The sequence below is a fragment of the Sebastes umbrosus genome, chromosome 15, assembly GCF_015220745.1.
Source record: "Sebastes umbrosus isolate fSebUmb1 chromosome 15, fSebUmb1.pri, whole genome shotgun sequence".
NCBI classification, from domain to species: Eukaryota; Metazoa; Chordata; class Actinopteri; order Perciformes; family Sebastidae; genus Sebastes; species Sebastes umbrosus.
In genome coordinates this window covers 18589499-18600317 of record NC_051283.1, presented here as the reverse complement: position 1 = coordinate 18600317, position 10819 = coordinate 18589499, and the positions used below count along the sequence as shown (strand labels likewise).

Below are 10819 nucleotides of genomic sequence, written 5' to 3'. Positions count from 1 at the left end.
ATCTCACTGCATTGAGATGGCCTTCAATGATGACAAGCCTTGTTTTGCCAGTGAGGAAGATGCCGCCCCACACCATGACACTGCCCCCACCAAAAGCTGTTACTCCATCGGTTCAACAATCAGCATAGCGGTCTCCACGTCGTCTCCATACTTTGACCCTGCCGTCCAACTTTGGCAGACAGAACCTGGACTCATCACTGAACATGACATTCCCCCACATGTTCAGGTTCCATTGTCTGTGTTGTCGACACCAGCGCAAACGGGCCTGACGGCGAAGGGTAGTCATTGCAGGCTTCCTGGTAGCCTTATGAGAATACACTGTTTAGAGCATTTTGGCAAATTTTTCTTGGGCGCTACCCACATAATCAGCTGTGCTGCTCATCCCACAAATGCATGATCCTTACAAGTGGGACATCATTGCGAAGGTAAATAAACAGGCTTTCCAACGATGTAAAATACAATGACCATTAGCATTGTAACAACAGAGAAATAATCCACCAAACACAAGTTTCCAAACTTTGTTTTTCCAGTTTATATAGAGCAGGTCTTAGACCGTACATTATAGTTTAGAGACCCAACAAGATCCACCAAGCGCGCTGTGGCCAGGAAAAACTCCCCGATTAGTGGGAAGAAACCTGGAGCATCCAAAACAGTCATAACATAAGATACCTTATTAATACCAAAAGAAATTCTTTTGCCAGAGATAGCTCAAAAATTACAACATAAGAATAAAAACACAACAGAGTAATAAATATAATGTGTATAAGAAATAATATAAACACCAGTGCCTAATAGAATAACAATAAAAGTCAGATAAATTCAGTAAAATAAGTAAACTAAAATAGAAAAGTAATATTGCGCATGATATTGCATGTGACATTCATTGTGTTACTTATGGATGGAATTATATTGAAAATAAATGATTTCCCTTTTTGCTAGGGACCCCTGGGGGTCCCCGGACCCCACTTTGACCACCACTGTGCTACTGTAGGCTCTATGTTTACAAGAGAAAAAACAAAGATTAAAGTCTGAAACATGATTTTGTGTTGCAGAAATACTTTTTTTCTGCACAACCCCTCGGATTCATCTTGCAAACCCTATGGATACTAAAGAGAGTATCTAAACATTGACATTTATTTTTCTTTACTGCAGCAAACTGGATTTCAAATGAAGTATTGCCTCTCTGGCTGAAGTGCAAACTTTTAGCTTTAGAGACATTTTGTCTGCTTACAGAGCAAATGCATCTGGATTGATTGGACAACACTTGAGGGAATACAATTCTGGTGTAGAAATCCTGAAGCCTTTTTTATTATTTATAAGATACACTTCTCAAGGCCTATTCCAATACAGAGAGAACACCAGCTCTTTTTTCTGTTTTACTGGTTCTTTTATATTCACATTTAAAAACAACTTTTGCATGTTTTTCCATCCTGGAGGAGGGTCACTTCTTCTTCCCAATTAACGAGGGTTTTTTTCCACCTGAAGGGTTTTAAAAGAGTGTATGTGTTGAACAGATTATAAAGCCCTCTGCGGCAAATGCTTTATTTTAATTACTGAATATAAATAAAATAGACTTTAGTAGACAATTATGCTAGCTTTAATGGCATATTGCTAATGCAGTTACATACAATTCACATTATTATGAGATCAGTGTACATTTACGGCTTTTTATATGTGTTGTTGTGTGTTACATTAGATTGTGCCTGTTGTCATGGAGCCTGGTTTCTTTGGTGTGTTTGATGTGTTGTATATCCTGACTGGCCAAACAGTGTAATTGTTCAGGAATCTGAAAGTTGGCACCTTAACCACACTGAGTCATTTCTTTCATTTCAAATGCAACACAATATTTTTTTTTGGTCTCTCCCACCTGATTTATTTCACAATTGAACCGAAAACAGGGATTTTCATCATCTGAAAAAAACTGTTAACCTTAACTTCTTCTCTTTGTTTGTGCCAAATGGTTTAAAAATCATTAGCAGGACTTAAAAACAACATCTGGCTGCTGCAACCACCAGCTGTAGACCAGACCAAAGTGTGGACAGGGCTCGGAGGCTGATCTGTGTTTTACATCCCTACCCTTACAAAAAAGAAGTATACTTCAAGTTTATTTTACAAAGTTAACTTAAGTGTAGTTCAAGTATATTCCCAAGTATACTGTATGTAAAAAGTATACTAATATCAATGTACCACTTCAATACTTCCTCGGAATAAATTGGCCCACTTTTTAATTTATACAAGTACACTTTAAATATACTTTAAATGTTAGCGTAGTAAAATACTTTTCTGTATACTTTTCAGTGTAAGCTAAGGATACTTAAGTATAATTTTGTTAAGTGTATCTCTGATAGGTACATAAAAAGTAAACTGAAAGCTTATTTCAAGTTTAAAAGAAATATACTAATAGCACACTTGAATAAACTTATTTTTTGTAAGGACACCTTTCTTTAGAGTTACAAAACTTAAGTTTTACAGTTTGTCCTGAGATTAAAAGCACATCTTTTTTAAGATTGATGGTGTTCGCCTCATGCTCACTCCTCCCCTACAACATTACTACACCCTCGATAGTTTGTGCCAAAATACGTCTTTCCCATTCCTTGCTGGTTATGTCAGTGTGTAAGCCTCAGGCTGCATAATTCATTCCCTGGCCATTCAATGGACTCACTAAATCAACACAGATGGGGTGAATTAATCTTTGGGACAAAACAAGTTTGGGGTAAAAACCTTTTGTGTTTATTCTTAAAACAAGAGCAGGATAACAAGATGTTTAGCCTACAATGAACAGCTATGATTGCATGATGTTTAGAGCATTTAGAGTTTAAAATTCAAGCCTGGTTTTGTTTAGGACATTGTAAAATGGCTCATAAATTCTAGGAGCATCACACCTACTGCATTCTCACTCACTTGAGTTCTTTACAGGATAAAAAGCTGCAAATTATCACTTCAATGATGCATAGAGACTTCATTTCACTTTATTTTTTTTAAGTATGCATTAAGGTTCTGCAGCAGACCCTTTCTCTTTCCAGCCTGTCTGGTGTTTGCACTTGTAAGAAGTCAGGAGGAGACATTTCCAGCCAGACTACAAGTGTATTTGTTGGGGGTAAGTTTCCCTCAATTACTCCACAGACTCTGAGGGAAAAGCCTTTGCTCCTGACTCTGCTGTTCCTGGCCAGTGAATAGTGATTCACATCCCAGGAAACAGTCAACGACTCAGTTTTTCCGACGACTTCAGGCACCAGAGGAGCGTCAGAGATCTCACACATACACAGACTGACTGCTTCGTCTACGGGGTTTTCTTTGCAAGGTAAGAAGACATTATTACATTTACAAGACATGAGTTAAAGATATGCAAAGTATTGAGGAAAAAGATGTTTGTATGAGTTAAAGATGTTGCAGTGGTCAGGAGTTGTTGATTAGCTGTGAGGCTTCTTTACTTTAGAAACTGGCAACCCTTGAAGTCACCAAAATGAGAGTTCCTGAGATAAAATATAAGAAGAAATAAAAACAGCCTTTTAGAGTTGTACACATTACTGTACCGAAAAAAATAATGGTCTTGATGGAGAAACATGTGGCAGCAAAGACTTGAAACCTGACTTGGACTTGTGGGCATCTCTGCTTTTTAGTTCATAAAAGTATACCTAGTATACTTTAACTTATAGTACTTGATTTATGTATTACATAAAGAGACTTGCTCTTTTTGCTATTTGACTTGATGATTTGTGATGAGATTTTAAAATTGTATTAAATGTGTTGTTCTCTCACATGCCTCTATGGTGAATAGATTATCCAAAAACTTGATGAATTGAAGTAAATTCATATCAAAACATCCCTTTACAAACTCTCACACACTTTAATATACTATACTTAAGTATATCTTGATCAAAAGATTAAGTAAATAGGCCTATAAGCCAAATAGACTTTTCTGTATACTTGTCAGTATAAGCCAAGTGTAATTAGACTTTTCTGTATACTTGTCAGTATAAGCCAAGTATACTTAGACTTTTCTGTATATTTGTCAGTATAAGCCAAGTATATTTAGACTTGTATACTTTTCTGTATAAACCAAGTACACTTAGACTTTTAAGGATACTTGTCAGTATGAGCCAAGTATACTTTTGTTAAGTATATCTCTGATAAGTACATAAAAAGTAAACTGATGGTATACTCTCTTATTTTAAGTTCAAAAGAAGTATACTAATAGCACACTTGAATACACTTCAGTTTAATAAGTATGTTTAGCTGTAATTTTGTAATTGTAATTTGTAATTTTTATTAAACATGACATAATTTATACTTTTATTTTGAAGATAACATCGCATTTTGCCTGTATTGACACAGCTTTATGCCAATGAAAGGTCTCAGTTATTCTTATCTTTATAAATAATAAGTTTAAATGTCCTAACAGATCAAAATCTCCATTCCTCCTTCACATGCACAATATAGTCTGTCTAGAAAGTGCACGGTATTGTACATATTTTTTTTTGTTATTAGATTTAGATTAGATATCATTATGGCTCATTAATAATCTGTGCTTTATAAAACAGTATGGAAATGCAGATAGAGGAGATCTTTTGTGTGAACTAAACAATAGCTTTGTTACAGGAAAAGACCACAGTGGAAAAAATGTGTAGTGGATAAGGTCTGTCATGATGCCAACAAATGGCTTCTCCAGCCATTACAGCTGAGTGTGTGTGTGTATGTGTGGGTGTGTGGGTGTGTGTCAGTATGAATACTGCTCCACAAGTCTGATCAAGCCTTCGTGTTTCAGCCAGTTTGGAGATGCTCCAGGGGGCAGTGAGCAGGGCCGTGCTCTGTCTGTCCTGCTCCCTCATGCTGGGGGTCTGCTTCCCAGCAGAGGTTGCAGGAGCAGCGGGGCCTCTTCCTATTCCCCCCCCTGAACAAGAGTCTGGGGAGCCAAACCTCGAGGATTGGGAGTGGGGTTCTGGATCATCTCTTCTGCACCTGCTCCACAGCTTCCCCGCTGACAGCCCCTTCATAACGGAGACCCCAAGAAAACCAGTCAACTGCACCCAGCGCTTCTGGTTGCCACCGTCCTCTGCAATCTGCTGGGAAAACATAGCCGGACCCGAGGAGTTCGCCAGGTCCCGTCTGCTTATTCTCCAGAACAGGGCTGCCCTGCAGGCCGTGTCCACCACCAGCGGGCTGGAGGAAGGAGGGATCCCCTACGAACACCAAGCCAGAGAGGAGGTCCAGGGAGTCCACTCCGACCACCTGAGTGTGGTGGAGACTATGCAGACCATGGAGAAGGTGTTTGTGTCTCTGGAGGAGACAAGGAAAGAAGGGAAGGAGCAGGGGGTCCTCACAAGGTGAGAAGTCAATTTGATGGATTAAAGCAGCAGTAGGTAGAATTGGAGCAAATATGATTAAAAAAAGTTATTTTTTATAAAACAGTCACTATATCCTGACAATAGTGCACAAGACAGGTAATCTGAAAAAAAAGATGTGCCTCTCTGTCCTCCGGTGCTCCTAATGGCATCTGCAAGATTTCATAGACCAATCAGAGCCGAGCTGGAGCCTGCCGTCTCTGAGTCGGCTGTCAATCACTCGCGAACTCCGATCAAATGGTCAAACTAGGCAGCGCTGATCAAATATGAATCAATATTCTGTTACTGTAATGCCTATTTCTCGCCTCAAATGTTTTCAGAAACATCTTGGTAGTGTACCATTTAGCTGTAAAATGAGAAAGTTTGACACAGCAGCCATGTTGTGATCAGTTGAGGAAATACCAAGCACTGCCCACAAGCCTGAAAACAGAGCCATGAGGAGGTACAGAAGTCTAGTTTTCTCTCAGAACACTTGAATTACAATGTGCTGAAAGGTTATTATGGAATTTTTGCCCAATGATGCCAAAAATATTCTGCGTACTGCAGGTTTAAATAACCTAAAGGATTGTGTGAAAATGATTAGGGTGTGGATGGATGTAGTGACTGAAGAAGTGGGAATAATATGAATATGTACCCCCTGATTTCTTATTTAACGGTATAGCAGCAGATAGGCTTACATATATCAATGGTTTGGCTTTCTGTTGTTACATATTTATATTTATATACATGCTTTAGTACCATACTTTACAGTGATCAGTCACAAAACAGCTACAATCCTCACTGTACAGAGACAAAATTAATTTAGTTTCTGGAAAACACTGATCCAAGACCACCAGCTGTGGGATTATTCCTAAATCACTGTTAGTGAGGCAGTCAGTAACCCTGGAACAGTGTTGCTTGTTTGGCCTAAACATAATGCTGCTTGAATGCCAGAAAAGACAGAGTGGAAACAGGATCCAGACAAGCAGCTGAGTCATTCCAAGTGTTTTCCAACACTCATCTGTCGGGACATCTGGCTGAGACGAGGCTCTGGCACTAAAACAGTTGCAGAGAATAAATGCAATTCAGTGTTTTCTCTCTATTAGATGTGAAAGAACAGACCCAATACTTGTGAATTTACAAAGTAGTGTGTGAATGTGTCAAAAAGTCTCAGGCATTTACTCATGGTTTGTCCTCCATTTCAGCATGAAGGAGCATCTTGCCAACACCAGGGACGCCATAGCTGGAAGAGAGCACATGGCGAACATCCTGGAGAACCATTTTTCTTCTTTAGAGAACACTCTGCTTAACATGCAGCTTCGGCTCAACAAACTCATCCAGCAGTGACAATGACGAAGAACGGTCGCCTTATATTTATATACAGTATTCATGTATTGTACAACGATGTAGCAAATGCATGCATGCTCAGGATTATATTAGTCTGTAGTATGAGGACAAAACTTGATATGCACCTTAAGTCATCAACGCACCAAAAAGTAACATGTGTTAACTGGAATTAGCAGAGATAAATAAACCTCACATTATCAGGGAAATTTGATGAACGTGAAGCTGTTAAATCACGTTTTATATTTCCAGTTTGAAGACATGCTCCACATGGAGATTTCACGGCCCTGCTAACAGTCTCTAGTAAAACTGCAAGACACTTGTGAAGCTTGGAACAGAATAACTGACTTGTTTAACACTTCATTCAACATTAATAAACTGCATTTTCTTATTACGTCCCTCTCCGAGGTTGTGTTGTAAAATACCTGCGGTGCAACATGAATGTTAGACAGCATGAATCTTTATTTTAATATCAAATCTAAACATTAAATTTGTGAAAGCATGAGGATGATGCATTGTAAGGTGGTCAGCTGTTATATACACTTTAAATATTCACATCTATTAGGCTGAGTGTGAATTTTCATTTGGAAAGACGCAGCATGTTCAGTTGCTTTGTAGTTAAGCTAGAAAAAAGAAGAGGTATTTGTACTTTTGATTAAACAACTTTCAAGTATTTATGATAAACTACTCAAACATGAAAATAGCTTTAAAAAAACTGTAACTTAGAATCAATAACATCAGCAATATTTCACTCTGAAATCAATGTCTGATAGCATCTCTAAAGTAAAGTGTTCACCCAATCATATTTTAAAGGCAATAATAACTCAGGAGCTGAGACATCTGTGCACCAGCTGTGTGGCAGGGAGTCTCATTATGTCTAGGTTGGTTACATGGAGTGAGCCCATACAGGCCTGCAAGTTGTTAAGAAAAAACAATTTACTCCTCCTGATTGTTGTGCATGCAAAACAAGCACAAAATTTATGAGACAATGCAACCAGAAAACCTCCAAAGATAGTCTAGGAATACAGGCCAAATGCAATATTGTTCTGAAATCCTAAACTGTTTAAAATCTTGAGTTGCATTATGATTCATCTAAGGCTGCTTTGTTTAGGCCATTGTTACGAGATTTACAAGATTTGTGGCATCAAGTATTTATCTTAGACATACAGTACAACTTCTATGTTCCTTGAACACTCTCTGAGTCTTCACTTGATTTCACATTTGCCCTACGTGACTTTACTTTCTGTTCCATGTCCACTAACGTTTTCCACGAGCCCTACAGCTGAACTCTGTCAATGTATTTAAAAACACTGAGAAAGTTTAGGGTGTCTCTTCTGCCAGTGCTCTCAATGAATGACAGGACGTGATAACATCTGTCCAGACGTGAAACACAGCCAGTATCCTTTTTAAAAGTCGACGTTGTCCTCTTCTTGCATTTGCTCCAAAGATTTAAGGTAATCTCGAGCCAAGATCTTCTTAGGCAGGATATCTATAAAAAAAGAGAATACCACACCGTGTCAAACTCGTTCTTACAGTCACTATTCTCATAATACTACGGCTTTTTTTCCTCTTAAACTTGTGACTTTATTATCATAATATTACACCTTTTTTCTTCTAAACCTATGACTTTATTCTCATAATATTATTACTTTATTCTCGAAATCTCAGATTTATTATTTTCCCTCAGTGTGGCCCTAATACTCCGTCATACCATAGACCTACAACAATGATAAATAAAATGAAAATGTAAACAAAAAAACTGTTATTCATTTCCATTTTAAAAATCCACAAGGAGCCACTGGAGAGGGGCTAAAGAGCCGCATGTGGCTCCAGAGCTGCAGGTTGCTGACCCATGTTGTAGGTCTATGGTACAACGGAGTATAAGGGCCACATTGAGAGAAAAAAAGAATCTGAGATTTCGAGAAAAAAAGATGAGAATAAAGTCAGAAGTTTAAGAGAAAAAGTCGTAGTATTATGAGAATAAAGTCATAATATTAGTATATATATGTATAGTAGTTTAGTAGTAGTAATTTTACAAGTTATTTTCTTTTTTTCTCGTAAAGTTATGACTTTATTCTAGTAGTATTACGACTTTTTTTCTCGTTAAGTTATGACTTTATTCTCGTAATATTACATTTTTTTCTAGTAATTATGATTTTATTCTTGTAATATTACGAATTTCTTTCTCGTAAAGTTATTACTTTATTCTCGTAATATTACGACTTTTTTTCTCGTTAAGTTATGACTTTATTCTCGTAATATTACGACTTTTTTTCTCGTTAAGTTATGACTTTATTCTCGTAATATTACGACTTTTTTTCTCGTTAAGTTATGACTTTATTCTCGTAATATTACGACTTTTTTTCTCGTTAAGTTATGACTTTATTCTCGTAATATTACATTTTTTTCTAGTAATTATGATTTTATTCTTGTAATATTACGAATTTCTTTCTCGTAAAGTTATGACTTTATTCTCGTAATATTACGACTTTTTTTCTCGTTAAGTTATGACTTTATTCTCGTAATATTACGACTTTTTTTCTCGTTAAGTTATGACTTTATTCTCGTAATATTACGACTTTTTTTCTCGTTAAGTTATGACTTTATTCTCGTAATATTACGACTTTTTTTCTCGTTAACTTATGACTTTATTCTCGTAATATTACAACTTTTTTTCTCGTTAAGTTATGACTTTATTCTCGTAATATTACGACATTTTTCTCGTAAAGTTATGACTTTTTTCTCGTAAAGTTATAACTTTATTCTGGTAATATTACAACTTTTTTCTCGTAAAGATATGACTTTAATATTATGACTTTTTCTCATAAAGTTATGACTTTATTCTGGTAATATAATGACCCTATTCTCGAAATCTCAGATTTGTTTTTCCCTCAATGTGGCCCCTACCTCACTGCAAATGTTTTGCGGCTCAGGACAGATTAATTGCCTAAAATGGCTCTTTTGATAGTGAAGATTGCTGACCTCTGTCATAGACCTACAACAAGGGAAAATGAAAATGTAAACAAAAAACAGTTATTCATTTGCATTTGTATAAATCCACAGGGAGCCACTGGAGAGGAGCTAAAGAACCACATGTGGCTCTAGAGCTGCAGGTTGCTTAGAGACCCCTGCTCTATGAGGTTGTGCTGCTCTATGAGGTTGTGCTGGTCTATGAGGTTGTGGATGGTCTATGAGGTCTGTGAGGTCGTGTCTGGGTCTCACCTGTCAGAAAGTGGAAGGTGTCCGTCCCCTCTGCGGTGCTAGCCAGGTCGCTGTATGACAGAGAGTTGGTTTCTTTCCCGGAGCCGTTGTTGAATGAAGCCAGAGTCAGGTGCTGGACAAACAACTCCTTCAACAACACAACAACACAACAACACAAGTCAGCAGAGGAGAAGTTGAGCTCAAACAGACACAGTTACAGTTAATACAGTTAATCCTGGCAGCTAGCAGCATGCAGCTCGCTAACCCCTGCTAGCAGCAGCAGATGAAGTTAGCAGAGCTCAGTGAACCGGTGATGGTTATCATTAAACTGTCTCTTACTGTCGCCTTGGTGGTGAGAAACAGAGCGTCCTGGTTGATGCTGGAGACATCAGGAGAGCTCTTCATTATCAGCCTCACTCTGGAGATCGGCAGGGAGATGGTTTTCTTGTTAGTTGTTGACGTTTGGTCGTCTTTGTCGGGAGTGTTGTGAGACATCTTCATGAGGACGAGGAGCCAGACAGAAACAAGCGGAACTCTGTGGTGGTGTTGTGAACGGTGACGTAGCTCTTCTTCTTCTTCTACACATTAATAGAGGTTGACGGATTACCGCCACCTGCTGGAGTGGAGGCACTTCAGGTGAAAACGACTTTTTGCGTTCAATTATTACCTGTGTGGCGGTACTGAGTTCCCCAGACTTTAGTTGTTCAGTCATAAGACTGAAAAACAGTTCCCATCCACATAATAATATAAAATAAAATGCCTTCTTAATAATAATAATGAACAAATGCCTCTTCAATAATGAACAAATGCCTCTATATTAACAAACAATTAAGGAAACTGAAATATTGGTTTGTGTTTTTCCTTTTACCCTCCTTTAAAGTTTTCCCAAATAAAATACACTAAAAGAAATGGGTATAAAGGGTTTCATTGAAAATCAACAAATGAATAGAATA

At 37.7% G+C, this 10819-nt stretch overlaps 2 protein-coding genes across 5 annotated transcripts; one reads left to right on the top strand and one right to left on the bottom strand.

Annotated features, from left to right (window-relative positions):
* Window positions 1-2573: 2573 nt before the first annotated feature.
* On the top strand, window positions 2574-7059 carry si:ch211-57n23.1. Of its 4 annotated transcripts, none has more exons than XM_037795260.1 (4): window positions 2574-2713; window positions 3124-3301; window positions 4766-5324; window positions 6527-7059. In XM_037795260.1, exons 3-4 carry the CDS (start codon window positions 4777-4779, stop codon window positions 6666-6668), a joined length of 690 nt encoding a protein of 229 aa, XP_037651188.1. In that variant the 5' UTR covers window positions 2574-2713; window positions 3124-3301; window positions 4766-4776; the 3' UTR covers window positions 6669-7059. The 4 variants fall into 4 exon arrangements, with proteins under 4 accessions (XP_037651188.1, XP_037651189.1, XP_037651186.1 ...); XM_037795261.1 differs by having other exon boundaries at window positions 2605-2713; window positions 3024-3301; window positions 4770-5324; XM_037795258.1 differs by having other exon boundaries at window positions 2606-2713; window positions 3024-3301.
* Window positions 7060-7109: 50 nt separating this feature from the next.
* On the bottom strand, window positions 7110-10428 carry chrac1 (chromatin accessibility complex subunit 1). Its single transcript, XM_037795262.1, has 3 exons — window positions 10206-10428; window positions 9888-10014; window positions 7110-8154 (listed from the first exon to the last, which is right to left on the bottom strand). Exons 1-3 carry the CDS (start codon window positions 10365-10367, stop codon window positions 8072-8074), a joined length of 372 nt encoding a protein of 123 aa, XP_037651190.1. The 5' UTR covers window positions 10368-10428; the 3' UTR covers window positions 7110-8071.
* Window positions 10429-10819: the final 391 nt, after the last annotated feature.

Excerpts from the sequence above, each read along its gene's own strand:
- si:ch211-57n23.1 (XM_037795260.1), top strand. The coding sequence starts at position 4,777 with ATGCTCCAGGGGGCAGTGAGCAGGGCCGTGCTCTGTCTGTCCTGCTCC. Across the intron at positions 5,325-6,526 it reads GAGCAGGGGGTCCTCACAAG|CATGAAGGAGCATCTTGCCA; the intron begins GTGAGAAGTCAA and ends CCTCCATTTCAG.
- chrac1 (XM_037795262.1), bottom strand. The coding sequence starts at position 10,367 with ATGAAGATGTCTCACAACACTCCCGACAAAGACGACCAAACGTCAACA. Across the intron at positions 10,015-10,205 it reads TTCTCACCACCAAGGCGACA|GAGTTGTTTGTCCAGCACCT; the intron begins GTAAGAGACAGT and ends GTGTTGTTGAAG. Across the intron at positions 8,155-9,887 it reads CACCTTCCACTTTCTGACAG|ATATCCTGCCTAAGAAGATC; the intron begins GTGAGACCCAGA and ends CTTTTTTTATAG.